Here is an 18,639-nt window from a genome sequence, read left to right on the forward strand (position 1 = left end):
GGCAAAGACGTCAATTTAAAATTCAAATGCCTAAACATAGGTATAAAGTCGTATTCTAACATAATTTTCCAAAACAGAGCAGAGAGGCGGAAACAAGAACTCCAAGCTATACCCCCAATTCAACAATCCTAACCCCTTTACCCTTCTCAAACCACCTCCCAGCAACCCCTACCGTCTTAACGCCGTTACTTCAGTATATCATAGATAAATACTCATCCAAGAATCCTTCATACCCTTCGCCAGATCCCCCCACATAGCAGCCCGCTGCTGCAACTGCGCCCCGGTATCTCCTCCCAGCGGGAGTCGAAGCGCTACTTCCTTGTCGGCGAAGAACCCCGTGCGGTCAATCGCTTCGACGATCCTCTGCGCGACCTTAGCCGGAACAGCGGCTTGCGCGAGGAACTCGGGTGATTGGATGAGTTGGATGGTCTGCGATACCGCGCCGCCTTGGTAGGCTTCGCCGATGGGGACTTCCACGCCGGTGCCGGAGGCGTCGGCGAATTCGGTCGCTGTCATCCCGGGCTCGATGAGCAGGGTGCGGATGCCGAATGATGCTAGCTCGACTTGGAGGGATTCGGTGATGGCTTTGTGGGGTTAGTAAGGTTCCGATGAGTGCTGCGAATGTGCTTGGGTAGGGGTAGGGTCTTAAAAGGCGTGCTATGCTAACCTTCTGTAGCAAATTTCGTCGCGGAATAGATGCTGAAGCCGGGAGCTGGGCTTATGGCTAGCGAACTGCTGATGTTGACAATAGTTCCAGAGCGGCGCGATCGCATGGACGGTAGCGCGGCTTGGATTGTTCGCAGGGCGCCGAAGAAGTTGGTTTTGAAGATGGCTTCGACTTGGGCAATGCTATAAACAGTGTTAAGGGGTCGTTCTCAAAGCTGCTACCTCAACGGACTATTAACGTACCTTGTTTCCTCGAGGCTTCCAAGCATGCCGTATCCGGCGTTGTTGATAAGGACATCGATCCGGCCGTGTTGAGCAACAACGGACTGGACTTTGGCTTCAACGTCCTCGGCGACTACATCGAGCTGAAGCCATATTCCGCCGAGGGCCTCGATTTCTGCGTAAGTAGCACCGAGCTTGGCCTTGCTGCGGTAGCATGCGACGACTTTATGCCCGGCCTTCAAAGCGGTTTTGGTGAGTTCGAGACCGAGGCCACGGGATGCCCCTGTGATGAGCCAGACTTGAGTTTCAGCCATGATGGTTAGAGAGTTTAGGAGTAAGTTAAAGGGTAAGTTTCCGAGTTGTTCTTGGATATGAGAGTGAATTGGTTGTGTGATCTGCTTGAATCATCTTGAACTGCCATCATGACCATGAGTTTATATGCTATTCTGAGGCCAACGAAAACCTATGTTGCCTAAGTATACGCTTAGAAATCAGATTGTCGTTGCCCTTAATCTTAGATTCAGATGAGCCTCTATTCACCCGTGTCTATACAAGGTGGAAGAGCTATCCACCCGTCTGAAGGCGGTGGATATGCTCTATAGAAAGGAATAAAATCGGCCACGGCTGGTCCCCGAGAACCCGAAAATGAATATAGTCGAACCGGGCCTACACCTATACAGTCGAATTTGGTAATAGACTCCATATTGAATGTTAAGTTGAATGGACTTTTTAAGCCGGATTAACGCGGTGACGCACATCTGCTGTGCCTATTCGGCATGTATATTATCCCGATAGTATTGCGGGTTAGTTGAGAATGATATTATTTAATCTGATGGCTGTGCTGTGGGAGTGAGTGCTGCGCCGTAATCTAACCTACGCGTTGATTCAATCTCTTGGCGATCGTAAAGCGATTGGGTAGTAGGTGGGTAAGAATAGAAAAAGATATCCTAGTTCTTCAGCTTATGTCCTTTTGATTGCGGCGTATAGAACACAAGGGTCATCTCTAGATTCATAGCTGTGCGACAATATGTCTACCTAGCTGCCTAGGCAATCTTCGATGAGTCTTTCGTATTAATAGAATTATCACGAAGGAGAAACCTTGCATTGAGGGTTAAATAGATAGGTTTGTTTTTACATTAAGATAAGGACACTCGTAAAGAAGAAGCATTGTTCTTGTTGCAGTATCTCAAGATTCAATCATTCTCGAGCATGATGAAGCAAAGAGAGGAACAAGACAAGTAGTTATTGGATTATTAAGAAAGTTCTATTATGTAAGATTATTAAGTTCAAGGTTCCAGTCGGTTCGGCCATTTCGGATAAATATCGGCAGATGACGTAATTTCACTAGAGCATAATATGCTAAGCTTTGTGCAGAGCTTCAATAATTAATGCAAGTGCATTCACAACGACCTTCAAAAATTACCCAACACCAAACCTCGATATCACCACACAACAATTTACCTAATGCACAGTCGGTAGCACCGCTCTCCACCTAGCTCGCCTCCCGCCGGCTAGCTGGGTATGCGTCGACGACAATGCGCGAGTTCATGGACTACATCCAGTCCGCCTTCTACTCTGCCACCGGCTGGAACCGCGACAACAGCTATTCCTCCCTTAATGCTACGTCCGATGCTCTTCTAAACTTCCCCACACCTCGGGGCCTTCGCCTCACCCTCTCCTCCCTTGCGACGCCTCAGTTCGCAACATCGTACCAACTGGGAAATGTAGGTATCGTCGATGGCTCTATATCGTACCTGTATTCCACGGTACCCCTCAGCAATGCTATTGCCCAGAGCGAGAAGATACCCTTGCCCGATCTTCTGAGGAGTTATCGCCCGCTTGCAGAGTTACCACAGAGGGCGAGAGGGTTAGGCGGGGAGCTGATCAAAGATACGGTTTCATATGGGAGGCTTTACCTCCCGGCGTCGATGCTGGAGGCATTGGTGGTTAGGAGGGTTTCGCCTACGCTACAGCTACAATTAAGCGCTGTCTCGAGCGAGACGCTACGGAATGGAGGTACCATCTTGGGGATGGCGCAATATGACGAGGGCCGTTATGCGGTAGAGGGTCTTGCATCAACAGACGGCGGATTGCTTGGAATGCGCGGGTTGTACAATTTCGGCGGCGATGTTGGGCATTTAAACACGCCGGTGCAACTGGTGGCAACTAATGGAAACGGGTCGGGTAACGGCGAGCGGGAACGGATTTACGGTCGGTTTAGCACGGGTGCTGAACTATATTACGGAACATTGAACAAATCTGGTGGAATGAGTTTCGGGGCACGGTTCGCCACGTTACCTACGCACAACGGCACCCCTCTTACGGCAACTATGACTATTAACCCGCTGATGGGGAACATTAGCTGGAGCTACGCCGTCATGGCCGGGAGCTACTGCTCGCTTGCGTCGAGGATGGACTTTAACGTCTACAGCTACGAAAGCGATTGGGTCGTCGGTATGGAACTCTGGAGGAAGAGAGGATCCTGGTCTATCAATGAAGAATTAGAACAGATACCAGCGCCAGCACCAGTACCAACGCCAGTAAGCGCTACGTCCGACAGGAGTTTCAAGGCGAAAATGGAATGGAGATTAGACGAACCTCTCCCTAGTCCACCCCTAGACACGGCTGAAGCTGTGGCGTCGCCGAAAGAAGCAATTCAGAACCAGCCGGAGAAGAAGAAGGAAAGGAGTTTCCAGGCTAAGTTAGAGTGGCGGTTGGATGATCCCGATGTGGACCCGCCGCCCAATGAAGAAGACGAGGAGTACTCGGGCGTTCTGAAGGCGCGCCTAGATCAGCACCTACGAGTCGGCCTTTTGTGGGAGGGCCGAGTCAAGTCTTTGCTTTTTAGCCTTGGCAGTAGCATCGACCTACGACGGCTCGACTCACCCTTTCGCACACTTGGGATGGAAGTACAGTTCTCCTCGTGATGCTCGATAACAAATATCAACCTCGACCGCTCGGTAGCTTACACGTCGCTTGTCAAACCTAACTTTGCGATATCATTGACCGACTGAATTGTTGTACGACAGCAGCATCTGTCGCATCGGTGGTGCATTCCATTCGCGGCACTGTCAACATTGAAAATGGGTGATGGGTATCAAGGTCCTCTCTAAGCCATTTTGCCTATGCGAAAGGAGAATGAGAAAGGGGGCCGCTACTGTTGCGCTGATATTAAATGATTTTGACAAGGACAAGCGCCCTCATATTTTTGGGGGTAATATCAACGATTCGGTCAGCCCGGGGCTTGGACCAGTTCCGTTGGCTTGCATACTGGTGCAACCGGACTCGTAATAACCCCAAATGTGGCCTTACCCTACGAATAGCCTTGTTGCTAATTCTTTGTGCTTCCGCGGAGGCACTGCTCTAGTTTTTCAATATCTAGCATGATGCTATCTTGCCGCAAGGGTAGCTACCCCCTACCTACTATAGGCACAAACCCGAGCATCGCCTGATCTTTGATCAAATTTATGAACTATCGTATAATAGTCTTGTAACTCGCACCTAGAAAAGGACCGCCTTCGAAGAAACTTGCTCGAGTTATCCACTTGTGCCATATATGGCAAGCTTTTCTAAGTTGTTGGTCTTACGAGACAGCCGCATAAACGTCTTATGCATAACGGTAAAAAATTTGGGGAGGGGGACCAGTGAGAGGGCAGGATGAATGCACATACTACGCTTCATAAATAGACCTGATGTTCGCACATCCAAATGAGAATTATTGAAAAATTTCTGGCTCATCCTTCTAATATTATTGGTGTTTATTGCGAGCTGTCAATCCAGAACCAAATATATATGTCATAAGGGAGGGGTCATGTACGCCGAGACTCGTCGTAAAGGTGAGGTTCAGCTCAGATGGTCGGTACGTACTGGAGGCTGAGAACCTTGATGGCCTTCGACGGTCGACTAGGCTCAGCTGAGTTAAGCGTCAAGGGTAGTAACCTTGATGGACGGGCTAATGCACGGACATGGGGATGAAAAGCCTAGTAGCGGTACCAACCGACGTATCACAAGCACCCTGAATCCTGATAGAGGGGGGATTAGTCAGGTCAGCAGGTACCGGTACATACTACGCAGAATGGTTAGGCCAGAAGGAATTTCATGGATTTCATGATCCATAGGATGGACGAAGTGTCACCGAAGAGAGAGCGATCTGGAGGCTGGGAATAAGGTGGGTGATGTAGTTTGTTTTTATGTTCGTCCCACCATGGGCGATACAATCTGTTGTTGGTTTTTATACTCGTGATCTTGGACTGATCTAATCTGATGAACAGCCTTGCGAACCGAGATATGTTACATTAATTACGTAGTCGAGATGGGGTGGTATGTATAGACGTTGTTTTTACCTTTTATCACACGACAGCCAAGCCATGTGAGCGCAATACCCGGGTGTCACGTTGCCCACGAAGGGTAAACTGAGAAATGCTTAGTTCATGTCAAATAAATTAACTGGAGAGTGTAAATAACCTTATATGGAATAAGTTTTATAAAAAAAGGAAGCTGCCAAAGAGTTTTGGGAACAGACAGATCTACCTTTGGTTTACTGACGATGAGGCTTGTTTCTGGAAGCATGAGCACATAGGTAATTTACATATGTACACAATTGAGAACCGAGTATCAACTAAATGTTAGAAGTACATATACTCTATTGAGGGGCACGGTCACCGACCAGCCAATAACCAATCAATGAAACTAAAACCCTTGTCCTGCTTTCCGAAAAGGGATTGGCTACCCGATTGTGTGGATGCAATCTAAACCGTTTGAAGTAATCTAAAGTAAGAGCCTAACGGAGAGGGAGGAAAACCTTGAAGGAACTAACCACATTGCTGACAATTATTTGAACTTTGTGCGGTTGCGGTTGCAGCCCAGGCTTTCGTTGCGTTTGTCGTTGACCATCAAGGTTCTCATTTTTACCAAGATCATAACCTTTTGCGACGTTTATTTTCTGCTAGTCATTTTAGGCGTCTTTCCTACTCCCTCTTCAAATCCCTCGTTTGGTTTTTTTTCTCTCTCTCATACCCTTGATTGTGTCCACTTCTGGTAAACCATTCCCGCACACAAAGTATCGGTACCGTTACTTTTGACTTTTAATAGATGAGCTGAACAAATTAGAATCTAAGACACAATGTCATACATAATGAAAGTTAGAGATAAAGGGTGTTATGTCATTCCTCCCATTCTGCCCTATCGCTTGCCCTGGTTTAGTCTATATACTTTGTGTAATATTTGTAACCATCCATTCATATGGGGGCGTCTAACTTTGAACTCACCCTACTTGTTTGGAACCCTGTATTTCTTTAACTAACCTGAAGCCACTACACTTATCATCCTTTAACTTATTACTTACCTAACCTTGTGGTCTATTCAAAGTCAACTTGCCGATATCATCTCTAGGGAACTAGCTTCTAACCCAGATGTTGTGTTCGTGGAGCTTACGGTCTTCGCTGTTGTTCGCGTCGTAGTTTTCACCTTGCGCTCCGCCAAAGAGCTCTTCTGGTCTTCACGGTCTTCGCTGGTCTTTACCGTGTACACCGTGGTTTTCGCCGAATACTTTACCAATTTCGAAGTCGGCTTCCCACCCTTGCGCGCGTGTTCCTGCCATAGATAGGATCTACGTGGTTTCCAATACAAGCACTTCCTTGGATCACTCCCGCTCTCTGCAAGATCTTGCATCTTTCCGGAAGCTTCATTAATATCCCCTGAAAATACGGGGAACATAGAACAAAATACCTATAGGGATTTGTCTATTTCTTATCTGAAAAACGCGCAACTTATTTTCTCCAACACCAACATCCTTATCACCATTGTTGGTGTCAACCACCAAAACCAACAATTCCTTTATCATTTTTTCTCCCAAAGCGCGCAAATTCAAGAAGACTTATTTAACCTGCGAGACTGGTACTCGTATTCATAAGGTCTCAGTCTTTCTTCGAAATTTGTGGGAAAGAATAAGAAGAATCAATACCACCCACCCTCAACGGCTTCAACAGGTAAGTCTCATTTTCTTCTCCATCAGCCCATTTCGCAAAATCTTTTTTCTACCTATCTCCTCCTCGCTTGTTCATCACGATCTATCATGTATAGGTATCCATGAAATCGGGTACGTAACAAAAATTTCTTACCTGGGATAGAATGCTGATGGCGCAAAGCCATCAAGGTTCCCTCTCGCGTGAGCTTTTTCCGATTAGTGGCTCTAGTCGCATGTAAAATCCCACTTCCCTTTCTACAAGGAGATTGTTCTCTTTAATTCATGGACATATTACCTAGTTTGGATATACACCTTGTTGGTGTGTTCTTTTGTCTTTGAACAATCGCTTCGTCCTCTTCTTCGCATCAACTTCCTGCGGCTGCAAGGATAAAAACATTAATATTCTGCGTCTTCCCGCTTGTACATACCCGCTAACTCTATTCTTCAGCCTCTGAATCTTAAGAAAGTTCTGAGTCATTGTTTATCTGGGGCCGTCCCTGCGCACTCTCTCAACTGTCTTCTGGCACCTAGTTGAAGAAGGTCAGCTACAAGGGAACTCATCGCCAACATACTTACTCAAATTACATACGAAAGTCCTTAGGCCTTCAACTAGTCGACGAAGTCTCACCACAATGTCTATCTTACATGAAGTCGTGGGCGCCGCCCTCAAAACCCGACAGGATGACTCTAGCGCCCCTGAATCGGGATTCCAAGTCACAGTCGATTGCGACGCGGGCAATGACTATGACGGTCGAATGGGATTGCGAATCTCGTCTATCTTCGTCATCCTAGTTGGTTCACTTATCGGCGCCGTCTTACCCGTCTACCTAGGACGCAGCAGCAGAATGAGGGTAAACGGAAAGGCATTCTTCATTGCCAAATACTTCGGTTCGGGTGTCATCATCGGCACGGCTTTTATGCATTTACTATCACCTGCCTTCGACGCCCTCAAGTCTCCCTGTCTTACCGGTCCCATCACCAGTTACGACTGGGCGGCAGGTATTTGCCTCATGACTGTGTTCGTCATGTTTACTGTCGAGTTACTCGCCAGTCGTTTCGATTTCTTCGGACATAGCCACGGCGACCACGGCGACGACGCTAAGGCCATCGACCCCTCCGTGGATGCCCTTAGAAATGGCGCTCAGGGTACCCCTATGACGGACCGAGACGTTGAAGCCGGCTCTGCTATTAAGGAGAGCGCAAGTGTCGCCGGTACCAACGGCCTACCAACCGACCTTAGTTACCCACCTGGCGGCGAAGACCATCTTGGCCACCAACGCGAGCACCACGGAAACGACAATCACGCCGCGTTTGCCGCGCAGATGACCAGTATCTTCATCCTCGAATTCGGCGTCGTCTTCCACAGCGTCTTCATCGGACTTACACTAGCCGTCGCCGGAGAAGAGTTTACGGTTCTCTACATCGTCCTCGTCTTCCATCAGACCTTCGAGGGTCTCGGTCTCGGCTCTCGACTCGCATCCGCGCAGTGGCCTCGATCGAAGTGGTTGATGCCGTACTTTCTGGGACTGGGTTATGCGCTCAGCACCCCGATATCTATCGCCATCGGCCTAGGCGTACGAGCGACTCTTCAACCCGGAAGCCCTAAAACCTTGATCATCAACGGTGTATTCGACTCCATCAGCGCCGGTATCCTCATCTACACGGGCTTGGTCGAGCTTCTCGCTCACGAGTTTATGTTTAACGAATATATGCGCAACGCCGGCCTCAAGGTTCAGCTTGCCGCGCTCCTGTGCGTGGCTCTGGGATGCGGATTAATGGCCGTGTTGGCCGAGTGGGCTTAAGCCTTAGGAATCCAAGAGGAAAAGTTCGACAATTCGATGATTTAAGTAGATACCCCAAGGACATACGGAGGATATATGGATCCTGATCTCGACTTGAGATTAGTACGGCATCTCAAAATTACTATACTTTGCTAGTTGCTATGGGATATAACGGAATAGGGGAACAAAACGAAACAAGTCTGATCGGGATAAAAAGATACGATGATGGTTATCAATATCCCGGCACGGTACATGGGCGCTCTGCATATATCACATCTCGCTTTCCACCTAGCTCTTTTCACGATTTTTTATTACCGGGATTTTTTTCCCCCTCGAGGTCTGACCGGGGTCAGGCTTTTTTTTCGAGGTATACATGGATCAGATGGGTTACGTACGATAAATGGATTGTACATACCTACTAGGTATATAGTACCTAGTTATGGGGGAAAAGGGAAAGGGATATTCCCCATCTGATATTTTCTGCATTATTGCACGGCACCGGCGTCAACACGGTTGCATGAGAGAGAGAAAGAGTGAAAGGATCTTACTATAGAATGGTCGCTTGAGCTAATACAATTCCGCTATCGATACATCCTGTCCTCCTGTTCCAGGTGCTTCTACGTACATACTCCGGAATGTGATTAATCATTACACGGGGGTTCGCGGTGCGGCTTCCGTTAACATGGATATGGTATGTCCGGAGACCATCGTTCGTACTGTGAGCCCTAAACCCGGCTGGTGCCCAGCTTCTGGTGAATGTGACTTGTGATAGAAATCGAAGCTCTGACTCTTTTTTTGCTTTTTCTTTTTACTGCTTACGCCCCCGCACGCCACTGATAGCTGGTTCGGACGCTGCTTACCTGCCTGCCTGCCTATAGGTACTTCTATGCACGCACGGTATGTATGCTTGCTTCTAGTTCGAAAAGCAAGGGGTTGGCGGGCTGGCTGGACCTATGACTCCTCGCTGGTACTCCGTGAATTACGTGTTAGTGTTTTAGGAGCGCTGTGAGGGGATGGTTCTGTAGGTGCTCGTCTGCTAGCTCGTTCAGCTTGGTTTTATAATGGTGTGGTTCTGTATGAGTAGGTCGTGGTTCTTATGGCTGGGGTTATATGCAGGTATCCTCGAACCCTCTCGAGTGCGAGCACAGACGTGAATGTGAATAGCATGGTTAACCTTCTACCTATCCCCTTTACTGGCCTGTGTTTTTGGTGTGTTGCTCTTGTCTGCCTAGTTTGCTATTTGCTAGTTGCTTATATATGTCTTCCTATTTGAGTTCTTATTTTCTCGCTTTATTACATACCTAGGGATAGTAATAATCTTTGGTTTTATCTCTTGACGAGGTACTTGGAATTTTGGAATATCATCGCTCTATTTGAAGCACGTTTCGATATTCAGCTCTGTCTCACTCTCGATTAATACGCGGTATACCCAGGTTTCACTGTAAACATGGTTGATAACCTCTATCTCCCCGCTGACCCCGAACTCGGGTTAAGGCACATCCATCAGGCTTGTCTTAGAGGTGACTTCGAAGCTGTTGTTAAATTATCTTGTCAACCGGGTATCATCGATGTACCAACTGAGCCTCGGAATGGCGTGGAACGTGGGCTTCGTGAAACACCTATGTGAGTAATTGCGTCTCTCGACTGTACATATGTATACCGTGATCATAGGCAAGGAAGAAATAGAGCTCTTCGTGCTAGTTTTACATCGAGATGGTTCTTCATTTAAAAGCAGACAAGCTGGAGAAAAACTTGGTTAATGACCACACATTAACAGCTGTTCTCTCCAAAAGAAAAAAAAACTGTTTTCAGACAGGGCTAACCCGTATCTTCTAGCAAGCTCGCAGCACTTATGGGTCATGTCGATATAGTATGGTTCCTCGTCGAACAAGGCGCCGCCCTGACCCATGACCGTGTCCTCGCCTCCTCGTATACGGCAGATGAAGGTCTCGCGACACGTCGTCGGGACTTCTTCCTCAATACCGTCGGAATCGGCCGAGAACACCCCGATTCTACTAATACGCGCAAGACTATATTTGACATATTGTCTTCGCCTGGTCGCAGAAGTGTCGTTCGTGCTAGTAAGTAACACTAAGTTTTTAGATTGAGCATGACAAGAAGTATTCTTTTCTAACCCCTTTCTTTCATAGCACGCGGCGCGCGTTCCGACCTCGGGTTCCCGGACTACAAACTCGCGAAGCAAGGGCGAGATATCGTGGTTTTTGCCCCCGTACTCCGCATCCGGTCCGACATCCCGCTAGACCGTAGCAAGACCATCGGTATCATAACTTCCAAGGCCTCTTCTGGCGACATCCTCATGTCGGCCCATAGTGGATTCCGGGCCGGCACTGATCGGCACGAAAGAAGTCTGGATACAAACCAGTGGAATTACATCGCGCTCCACCATATAGCCAAATTGTTGAAATTCCATTTCCCGGGGAATAAACACGATAATGGAGCGAAGAAAGCATCCGAGGATGAACATAGAGGACGCGCGCATGCCGGACATGTTGAAGTTTTGCTGGGGGCTTGGTATGCGGTTGAAATGACCAAAAAACAAGAGATGGCTAAAAATGGCGGAGAGGATGTGAGTTTGGAGTGGTGCCTTAATAATCTGCATACCCTCAAGTATGCAACGATAGGACAGGCGCGGTCTGCCGTCATTATGATAGACTCACAGCCCTGTGCTACGTGCCTCAAGTTCATTAATTACCTCTTCCAGTACACGGGCTTGCACTTTTCCGTTAAGGGGGCTGTGGGTGTAGGCCCGACGTTGGCGACTAAGGACGAAAGGAATGGTGTTAGAATGGACACCTTTGGGGATGTGTTTCTGGAGGATGATATCGACGGGGCGGAAGACTACGAAGAGTCAACCGACATTGATTCTGATGTGGATACTGTATTGGAGACTCCTATAGGCCTGGGAGTTCCAGGGGGCATCCGGGAAACAATCGAGGGTAACGAAGGCAAGGAAGAAGATGGCATGGCTGCCCACGCACAAGCACAAGCAGCAAGCGAGGCATTTGCGAGGATATCTAGCCTCTCACCATCCGACATGGATACCGAAAACGTGCCTATGACCACACCTGCCCCAGAACCTGTCACCCCTCAACGTGCTGCTCCCTTCACACCAGCACGGTCACGCATGAGATGGGGGGTCCCAGACTCTGGCCCTAGATCCATTAAGAGAGGAGATCCGTTTAGCAACATTCCGTCTCGCAGGCCGGCGAATCCTGACGAGCTGGTGGCCGAGTATAAGAAGAAAACGCCGGTGTGGAATTGGCCCGGGTACAATCCCGCAGGGATGACTCCGTTTTGCCGTCCCCCTTTCTTCCGTCATGCTAATCTCGGTTCCCCGCTTGCATTACCATCTAATCATACGTTGATCCCAGGCGTTAACACGAATAATGATAAAAATGACGGCTCGGCCATGGCCATGAATGAAGGGAGTGTAGGGGAGGGCTCTGGGGAAGGGGATGATCCGATTATCGTAGATATGATGAACGGCAACGTCTCATATTCGTCTCCACCCAGCAGCTCCATCATCCGCGAATCGATCGCTGCATTCAATGCCCGCATCAGCAACCACTACGAGGGTACCCCGTCGCCTCTAGGTCGAGAACAGACAAACTTCTCACACAGCAGCTTCCAGCCGATCGCGAACCAGTCTCGCGAGAAAGCCAATAACCTCGCCAAGGATAAAAACATGGTCATTGGAGAGCCTCAATTCCAACACCAGTCTCAGACACACGTGAACCCCATGTATCCTAACCATCAAGAGGACGAAGAGGGCTACATCCACGTACAACCCCCTCTGCCCTCTCACATAGTCTCCCAACTCTCCCACGCCATGTCACAGAACCTCCCACAGCCGCAACCCATGTCAGAGCCAACCCAACCCCCCTCCGAACCCCCCTTCCTCTCACAAACCGGATCCCGCTACTACGCCGCAGCGCTGCTAATGGGCGCACAATCCCCGGACCCAACACCATGTCCAATCCCCGCCGCCGCCACCGCAGCCGCAGGCAGAGCACAAACACCACTCTCAACCACCGGAGCATCAACCGCGATGCTATCCCCACCCATCACCCCCATGACCATCCCGCCATCAAACACCCCCCGCCCCGCCCCCCGCCCACCAAACTTCCAACAATGGCGGTTCGAACCACAGCTAGGCGGAGAAGAAGTATCGCGGCATTTCTGCAGGCCGAGACTGCACTGGCAGCAACAGGGACCCGTTGCGTTCCCGGAGGTGGTGGAGGGTGGGGCGGAGCCGGAACGGGGGCGTGGGTTGAGGCGGAGGGGTTAGGATGGCAGAGTATTTGCTTTGGGCGGTGATGGGGGCTAAAGGGGAATATAGGAGTTGAAGGAAATGCAAGGCAAGGTGAAGAAAATGTAGGCGTACTTACCTAGGTACCTACAAGGTAGGCACTGGGAAGAATGTAAGGGTAGAGTATCTGCTGTGGGCGGTAAGGGGGATAAAATATCGAGAACACCACGCTCGCTAATAGTGCTAGAACTCATCGATTGCAATCGTTCATTCATTTATATAGTAGGTAGTCCAGCTGATAGGTATTTAGCCGTGAAGAAAGTAAGTGGATGACTTACCCATTAGTTAGAATGATCTGTTTTTTTCTTGAAACATTTTGCACTTACTCAGCAGCCTGGGATTTAACCCTTTTCAAGATACATGCCTGTCTACATTAGTACATATAAGTACCTGGGTATTCCGAAACATGATAGTCACATGTGCGGCAGTCACTTGAATTAAATTCGGATTTGCCATGGGGAAGTGCGAATGCAAAATTCGCCAATCAATTCATTCAGCCAGCCATTTTCAGACGCCGTTCCCATAGACCTATGCTACCTATACCGTAGTAGAATCATTCCCGCTGGTATCATCATTTATTCCTCATCTTCCTCCTCGTCAGCCTCAGCAGTGGTCTGGGCAATTCCTATAGAGTGTTAGTGATCATAATCAGAAGGAGATTAGATAAAACATACGGTCCAAATCTCGCTGGCCGGACTGGGTGATGCGGCGACCACCGGTCTCCTCATCCTGCTCTAGGACACCGATCTTCTCCAACGCCTGGAGGATTCGGCGGTCGACGGCACCGGAGCCTTCGACGTGCTTGGAGGGGCGGGTACCACGGTTCTTGGCGGTACCGTGGACCTTGCGTAGACGACCGACACCGACGGTCTTGCGCATGTAGACGTGGCGGGCGACGCTGGCAGCACGGACGTAGAACCAGTCGATGTTCTGGGGGGGAAGTTCGCGCGAAGGACCGGTCTTGACGGTATCAACCCAACCTGTACGAACGACTTAGTATTGAGATATCGAAATGTATAAATAGGAGATTAGGCTTAGATAAAACTTACCGGGAATAGGGAGCTTGCCCTGTCGCTTCAAGAAGCCGGCATAGGCGTTGATGAACTTGTGCGCCTACATTATCCAAACCCATCAGCAAATATTCCGTCATCAGAAGTCTTGCGACTCCCTCGCGCCTGCTCTCAAGAATTCCCCATTGCTAGCATCAAGTTTCGATGTTGCTGCTGCTTCCGGTGGGTGTATTTCTCGATTTGAAGATATTTTCTGAACTTCGTGCTCGTGAATGAATGCGGACTTCGAAGTTGCGCAGTTCATTCACGGCGGCGCATGCAACTACATGTGAAAGGTGAAAAAACCTACATCAACATCGCGAACGGAAATACCTCCAGTCATTTTTACGGTATTGGATTTGTGTTTTTGTCGGTAGAGGTGTGAGGAAAGTCGGTTGTTTTCGTCGCGCAAAAAGTTGGCTGTGTGCGGTAGAGAGGTGTGAGGTTTAAAATTTGGATGAAATTGATTTGGTAGTGGTAATTCCAACAAATCAAATGTGCTAAGATAAGTTGATTAGGGTAGACCCTCTTCTTTTGGAAAAATAGACGATTTATAAAGTGGTCCGTGCAGTAAGCTTACGGTCCTCCACTTTGGAACCCGACATTATGGGTCCGTCCGTTAACTTTGGGGAAAGTCCTATCCCAAACCTTATTATAGTTGCATACCAGGGTTAAATGAAATCAAAGCCTCGCTATCGATATATTCAGTAAGAGCATATCGGATTTCCTTGTCGATTAGCTTCTTTCAAATTTCGAAGACAATCTTCTCCTTCACGTTTAACATGAGTAATCTTCGCTACATCTACTCGGTAGATATCTAGGCAGGAAGTCATACAAGTAGGTATCATACACTATTTCTGTTGGTAACAATCTAGATGGATTCTTTCTGCCTAGAGGATGGGCTTCACGAGGCATATGTATAAGACTCTTTTGCTTACCATGCTGCCGCGATCCCAAGCAACTTCCCTCCAATGTCACCACTCATGTATCTACCTACATGTGAGTAGGGGGTAAAGTATGCATGTACAGACGCATGGCTACTAAGCTTAACAGCAAATTTCTGCATGGCTAAACCCAACAGATACCAGCAATGACGTACATGCATCTAGCAGTACCTAACAGCATGTCGGTTACCAACTACTTGGCAAATTGGTACTTGGGCGATTAAGCCTTGGCTGTTTATGACCAACGGAAACCGAGCCTCCTGTCCGATAGATCTGATGAGTGCCTTGTGTACCATCCGGCTATGGGTTAGGTATTGGTAGTACCGAATCTAGGCGGCGCTTCCCGGCTGCTTAATCGAATTTCATCCATTCAGACAAGCCACTCGAACGGATAGTTTCATTTAAAGTTCAAAATTCACGATATGCTTCATTTAGCAGAAAGTTAACATCCTCTGTTGGGACCAATCCATGGCCAATACATGTCTCCGATGCTGCTTTCCGCCGTCCGGCACATTCTAGAAATCAACTCTTGCCACAACAAGACTTTGGAACTGGTGTAAACTAAACTCTGTCTATCGTTTTGGGTGTGATCTTCCTGTCATGTCTGAAAACAAGCAAAATCATATCTTCATTCCACTTCTACGTTCAACATTGCTCGCCCGGTATCGTCAATGTATCTTCTAGCTTTTAATCTGGTTCTATCCTTGCGACCTGAACGCCATTCGGTCATCCCTATCCATCTCCTCTTCGTTGAAATCCTCATAATCATCAGCTATGAATAATAGTACACATTCACTTGTCTCCCGATGGAGCTCCAACTCCGGTACTCACCGTTTTGGGCGGCTGCCCTGCTTCGGCAACATCCATCTGAAGCGTTTTCCAAGCACACGAACCTTGGATTCGAACTTCTTAGCCGAGTATCATGGTGAGCTCGATGCTCTATCTCACGATTGGGAAAAGCGCGTGTTCGAGTACTGGGAGATGTATTGGGACAGAATGAGCTCTGTTCAAGGAATCATGGGCCAGGGAGAACCTCTAGAGTATGTCAACTGTTCCTCATCTGCACAAGCTGAGTCGCTTCACCCGTCGAGGTCGCTTAAGGACTATCTTCGAGGGCTTGCGGCGTTCAACAAGCATATACAGCTATACTACAAACAACAGGAGTTAAAACGACACCAAACCAAGGCAATCGGTACTAAGCAGAGGATCGATAAGAAATACCGCAGCCAGCTTGGAATGAGGATTCACGAGACAACAGTCGAGGATTTCCCAACTAATCTTGAGGAGATGACGTGCTATTGGGATCCATGGTACGTCACGGAACCTGAGCCTCGGCCATACATGAGACCCAAAATCGGAGGCAGCTACATCGTCAATGAGTATTACTCATCTGATCATAAGCTACGGCTACGAAAGGTCTACCAAAAGGATGGGGAGGCTACAGTAACCTCATGCCTTCGACCAGACGAGTTCGACAAACTCGACGTTACAACACTCTACATTTACGACCCCAACCGCCAACCTGATGAGGGCTTTAGCTCATGGACGGAGATGGATGACGACGATGAAAACCAGGAAACCGACGTTTAAAACACATCAAAGAAAATAGACAAAACCATAGAATATATTTGGCTCAAATTGAATCTAGTATCACAACTCCTTTTCTTGATCGTATTCGGCTGCCTATGTCGCCTTAACGGAGTATATTGGAAGCCCTCAAGCGCATCTATTCTGCCCACCCACGAAGGCATTGGACCTGCGGGGTAATTCCACTGAGCTAAGCAGGTTACTCTCAGGAGGCGATACTAGGTACTTCACACACAACCGTCCATTTAAACTACTCGGCTCACCTGGAATTTAACCTTAACGACCCTCAACTTGCACGTCAACCCTAGGTTGACTTTAGGTTAAACCATCAAACATCTACCTTTGACATGTGAAGGCAACGCCCAACACCCAACGGCAAAAATGTTACCAGAACTTCCGCGAATCTCTCAACACACACACACACGCACACACATACGCACGCGCTTAAGCAAAGTTGAGACAGGAAAATCGAACCGCTAGCCATTTGAACTCCGTAAACCCCGCCTAAGCACCGTACCTAAGACTCAACCTAACCTATATCCACACCTTATCGTCCGCGCGATTCGTCTCCAGATAATCCAGCACCTCCCCGTAGTTCTTACACACGTGCTTCGCATCCCAGCCGTCGCTGCCGTCGAAGCCCTCGGGGAAGGTAGTCTGCTCGCCCTCGAGCGCCACGTCGCCGCAGCACATGATGCTCTGGCGCAGATAGTCGAAGCAGTGGTTCAGGTGCCACGGCGTCTCCTTCGGCACGCGGCTTACGTCTGAGGTCAGTGCCGAGTAGGCTTCGGCTATGGCGTACTGGGTGGCGTGTTAGCTACTAGGTACGTAAATGCTCATTTATGTTTGTATTTCAGAATCAGGGCTGATCGGGAGGAATTACCAAACAGTGCAATTGGTGCGTCATCGACGATGTGACGACGAATTCGTTGGGGTAGGAGTTGAGTTTCGCCGGGAGGCTGTCATAATTCTCGGCGTCTTTGATCTTTAGGTACCCGAGGCCCTCTGATTGCGCACATCTCTGATTAGCTTGTTGTTACAATAGCCGGTATCTCGAATACCAATTGACTACGAAGTAGGTACTTACTCGGCACTAGGTCCAACCATTTCTGCTTAGTCTCCTTCGAGAAGAACTCGGACGTGTTTTCCGGGACGAAGCCCGGGTCCGGGGAAAATGTCGTGATCTTCTGCGAGAATTCCGGAGCGAACCCCGTCAGGTCCCCGCCGCCTTCAAAAAGGTGGTATCTCCCTCGCCCGGTATAGCTGCTCCCTAACAAGAGGACTATGATGACCATTAAGAGAAATGTGTCGACGATCCACCAGTACTCTTTGAGAACGCCGCGGAGCCCGCCTTCGTCTTCATTCTTCCCCACCCGCGACGCTCCGTTAAGGTAATCCTTCTCATTCAAATCGAGCGCCTCTAAGTCGACGTCCGTACTACTCGAGTCGTCGTGATCCTCGTGAACGGTGCCGAGAGATCGGTATTCGTCCTTCTGTTTCCTTACGTCCTTCATGTTTTCTTTATTCTTTATTCTTTTATTTATTTCCCACACTTCTGAATCATGAAACCTTGGAAACGGCTCTGCCGTCCGACTTGTAAGAGGGGATTAGGGTACGTATTAAAATTATAGCGTCGATAAAAATAAAAACTGGGATCCCGGCCCGCTAAGAAGAGAAGGAAAAAAAGGCGTCGTAACTAATGACGCGTCTAGACTCCAAACGAGCGTCCAGCGAAATCAATTCAAGATTCGAGGTGGAAGAAAATAAAGAATCGCATTAAGATACATATACCTTATGTGAGATAAGATGCGAATAAAATAGAAACAGAGGAATTGGAGATCAGACGATCAAGACCCTAGTGCTCTGCGACCCAAGCTGTCGAGGCCTGCGATATGAAACGGCAAGCGTCGCAACATAGCGCTGCGCTCCTCTTGCATCATTTTCCTCATAGGTTCGCCAATCGCACGTTTCCCTTCTTTATCGTAAGATTGGAAGCTTTCCGTGGACCGTTTACACGATATCTACCACGTCTCCTGCCGATCCGGTAATTGCTTGACGTGCCAATCATTTCTTTCTCGTGTTCAAGATCTATCCC

At 48.5% G+C, this 18,639-nt stretch overlaps 7 protein-coding genes across 7 annotated transcripts; 4 read left to right on the forward strand and 3 right to left on the reverse strand.

Annotated features, from left to right (window-relative positions):
• Positions 1-165: 165 nt before the first annotated feature.
• Positions 166-1,311, reverse strand: GGS22DRAFT_111127 (putative short chain oxidoreductase/dehydrogenase). Its single transcript, XM_047957952.1, has 3 exons — positions 910-1,311; positions 668-849; positions 166-584 (listed from the first exon to the last, which is right to left on the reverse strand). The coding sequence occupies exons 1-3, from the start codon at positions 1,200-1,202 to the stop codon at positions 199-201; spliced, it is 861 nt and encodes a 286-aa protein (XP_047821385.1). The 5' UTR covers positions 1,203-1,311; the 3' UTR covers positions 166-198.
• Positions 1,312-2,423: 1,112 nt separating this feature from the next.
• GGS22DRAFT_198784 (mitochondrial inheritance component MDM10) lies at positions 2,424-4,302 on the forward strand (the record flags this gene model as incomplete). Its single annotated transcript, XM_047966178.1, has 1 exon — positions 2,424-4,302. One exon carries the CDS (start codon positions 2,424-2,426, stop codon positions 3,813-3,815), a length of 1,392 nt encoding a protein of 463 aa, XP_047821386.1. The 3' UTR covers positions 3,816-4,302.
• A 2,586-nt stretch (positions 4,303-6,888) lies between these two features.
• GGS22DRAFT_111212 (ZIP zinc/iron transport family) lies at positions 6,889-8,756 on the forward strand. Its single transcript, XM_047957954.1, has one exon. The coding sequence runs from the start codon at positions 7,486-7,488 to the stop codon at positions 8,653-8,655; it is 1,170 nt and encodes a 389-aa protein (XP_047821387.1). The 5' UTR covers positions 6,889-7,485; the 3' UTR covers positions 8,656-8,756.
• A 1,196-nt stretch (positions 8,757-9,952) lies between these two features.
• GGS22DRAFT_111215 (uncharacterized protein) lies at positions 9,953-13,297 on the forward strand. The gene is made up of 3 exons (XM_047957955.1): positions 9,953-10,257; positions 10,471-10,715; positions 10,785-13,297. Exons 1-3 carry the CDS (start codon positions 10,082-10,084, stop codon positions 12,941-12,943), a joined length of 2,580 nt encoding a protein of 859 aa, XP_047821388.1. The 5' UTR covers positions 9,953-10,081; the 3' UTR covers positions 12,944-13,297.
• Positions 13,298-13,309: 12 nt separating this feature from the next.
• Positions 13,310-14,564, reverse strand: GGS22DRAFT_157466 (40S ribosomal protein S19). Its single transcript, XM_047960506.1, has 4 exons — positions 14,324-14,564; positions 14,014-14,077; positions 13,639-13,944; positions 13,310-13,589 (listed from the first exon to the last, which is right to left on the reverse strand). The coding sequence occupies exons 1-4, from the start codon at positions 14,354-14,356 to the stop codon at positions 13,540-13,542; spliced, it is 453 nt and encodes a 150-aa protein (XP_047821389.1). The 5' UTR covers positions 14,357-14,564; the 3' UTR covers positions 13,310-13,539.
• A 1,167-nt stretch (positions 14,565-15,731) lies between these two features.
• On the forward strand, positions 15,732-16,547 carry GGS22DRAFT_186390 (uncharacterized protein; the record flags this gene model as incomplete). The annotated part of the gene is made up of 1 exon (XM_047964444.1): positions 15,732-16,547. The coding sequence occupies one exon, from the start codon at positions 15,732-15,734 to the stop codon at positions 16,545-16,547; it is 816 nt and encodes a 271-aa protein (XP_047821390.1).
• A 346-nt stretch (positions 16,548-16,893) lies between these two features.
• GGS22DRAFT_111248 (uncharacterized protein) lies at positions 16,894-18,374 on the reverse strand. Its single transcript, XM_047957956.1, has 3 exons — positions 17,632-18,374; positions 17,428-17,549; positions 16,894-17,345 (listed from the first exon to the last, which is right to left on the reverse strand). The coding sequence occupies exons 1-3, from the start codon at positions 18,056-18,058 to the stop codon at positions 17,079-17,081; spliced, it is 816 nt and encodes a 271-aa protein (XP_047821391.1). The 5' UTR covers positions 18,059-18,374; the 3' UTR covers positions 16,894-17,078.
• Between the last annotated feature and the right edge of the window lie 265 nt (positions 18,375-18,639).

Source organism: Annulohypoxylon maeteangense (genome assembly GCF_022496945.1).
Source record: "Annulohypoxylon maeteangense strain CBS 123835 unplaced genomic scaffold GGS22scaffold_4, whole genome shotgun sequence".
In the NCBI taxonomy this organism is placed as follows: domain Eukaryota; kingdom Fungi; phylum Ascomycota; class Sordariomycetes; order Xylariales; family Hypoxylaceae; genus Annulohypoxylon; species Annulohypoxylon maeteangense.

Excerpts from the sequence above, each read along its gene's own strand:
- GGS22DRAFT_111215 (XM_047957955.1), top strand. The coding sequence starts at position 10,082 with ATGGTTGATAACCTCTATCTCCCCGCTGACCCCGAACTCGGGTTAAGG. Across the intron at positions 10,258-10,470 it reads GGGCTTCGTGAAACACCTAT|CAAGCTCGCAGCACTTATGG; the intron begins GTGAGTAATTGC and ends CGTATCTTCTAG. Across the intron at positions 10,716-10,784 it reads CAGAAGTGTCGTTCGTGCTA|CACGCGGCGCGCGTTCCGAC; the intron begins GTAAGTAACACT and ends TTTCTTTCATAG.
- GGS22DRAFT_111212 (XM_047957954.1), top strand. The coding sequence starts at position 7,486 with ATGTCTATCTTACATGAAGTCGTGGGCGCCGCCCTCAAAACCCGACAG.
- GGS22DRAFT_111127 (XM_047957952.1), bottom strand. The coding sequence starts at position 1,202 with ATGGCTGAAACTCAAGTCTGGCTCATCACAGGGGCATCCCGTGGCCTC. Across the intron at positions 850-909 it reads GGAAGCCTCGAGGAAACAAG|CATTGCCCAAGTCGAAGCCA; the intron begins GTACGTTAATAG and ends CACTGTTTATAG. Across the intron at positions 585-667 it reads GACGAAATTTGCTACAGAAG|CCATCACCGAATCCCTCCAA; the intron begins GTTAGCATAGCA and ends AACCCCACAAAG.
- GGS22DRAFT_111248 (XM_047957956.1), bottom strand. The coding sequence starts at position 18,058 with ATGAAGGACGTAAGGAAACAGAAGGACGAATACCGATCTCTCGGCACC. Across the intron at positions 17,550-17,631 it reads ATGGTTGGACCTAGTGCCGA|AGGGCCTCGGGTACCTAAAG; the intron begins GTAAGTACCTAC and ends GTGCGCAATCAG. Across the intron at positions 17,346-17,427 it reads CGCACCAATTGCACTGTTTG|TACGCCATAGCCGAAGCCTA; the intron begins GTAATTCCTCCC and ends CACGCCACCCAG.
- GGS22DRAFT_157466 (XM_047960506.1), bottom strand. The coding sequence starts at position 14,356 with ATGACTGGAGGTATTTCCGTTCGCGATGTTGAT. Across the intron at positions 14,078-14,323 it reads TTTCCGTTCGCGATGTTGAT|GCGCACAAGTTCATCAACGC; the intron begins GTAGGTTTTTTC and ends TGGATAATGTAG. Across the intron at positions 13,590-13,638 it reads CGGCCAGCGAGATTTGGACC|GAATTGCCCAGACCACTGCT; the intron begins GTATGTTTTATC and ends AACACTCTATAG.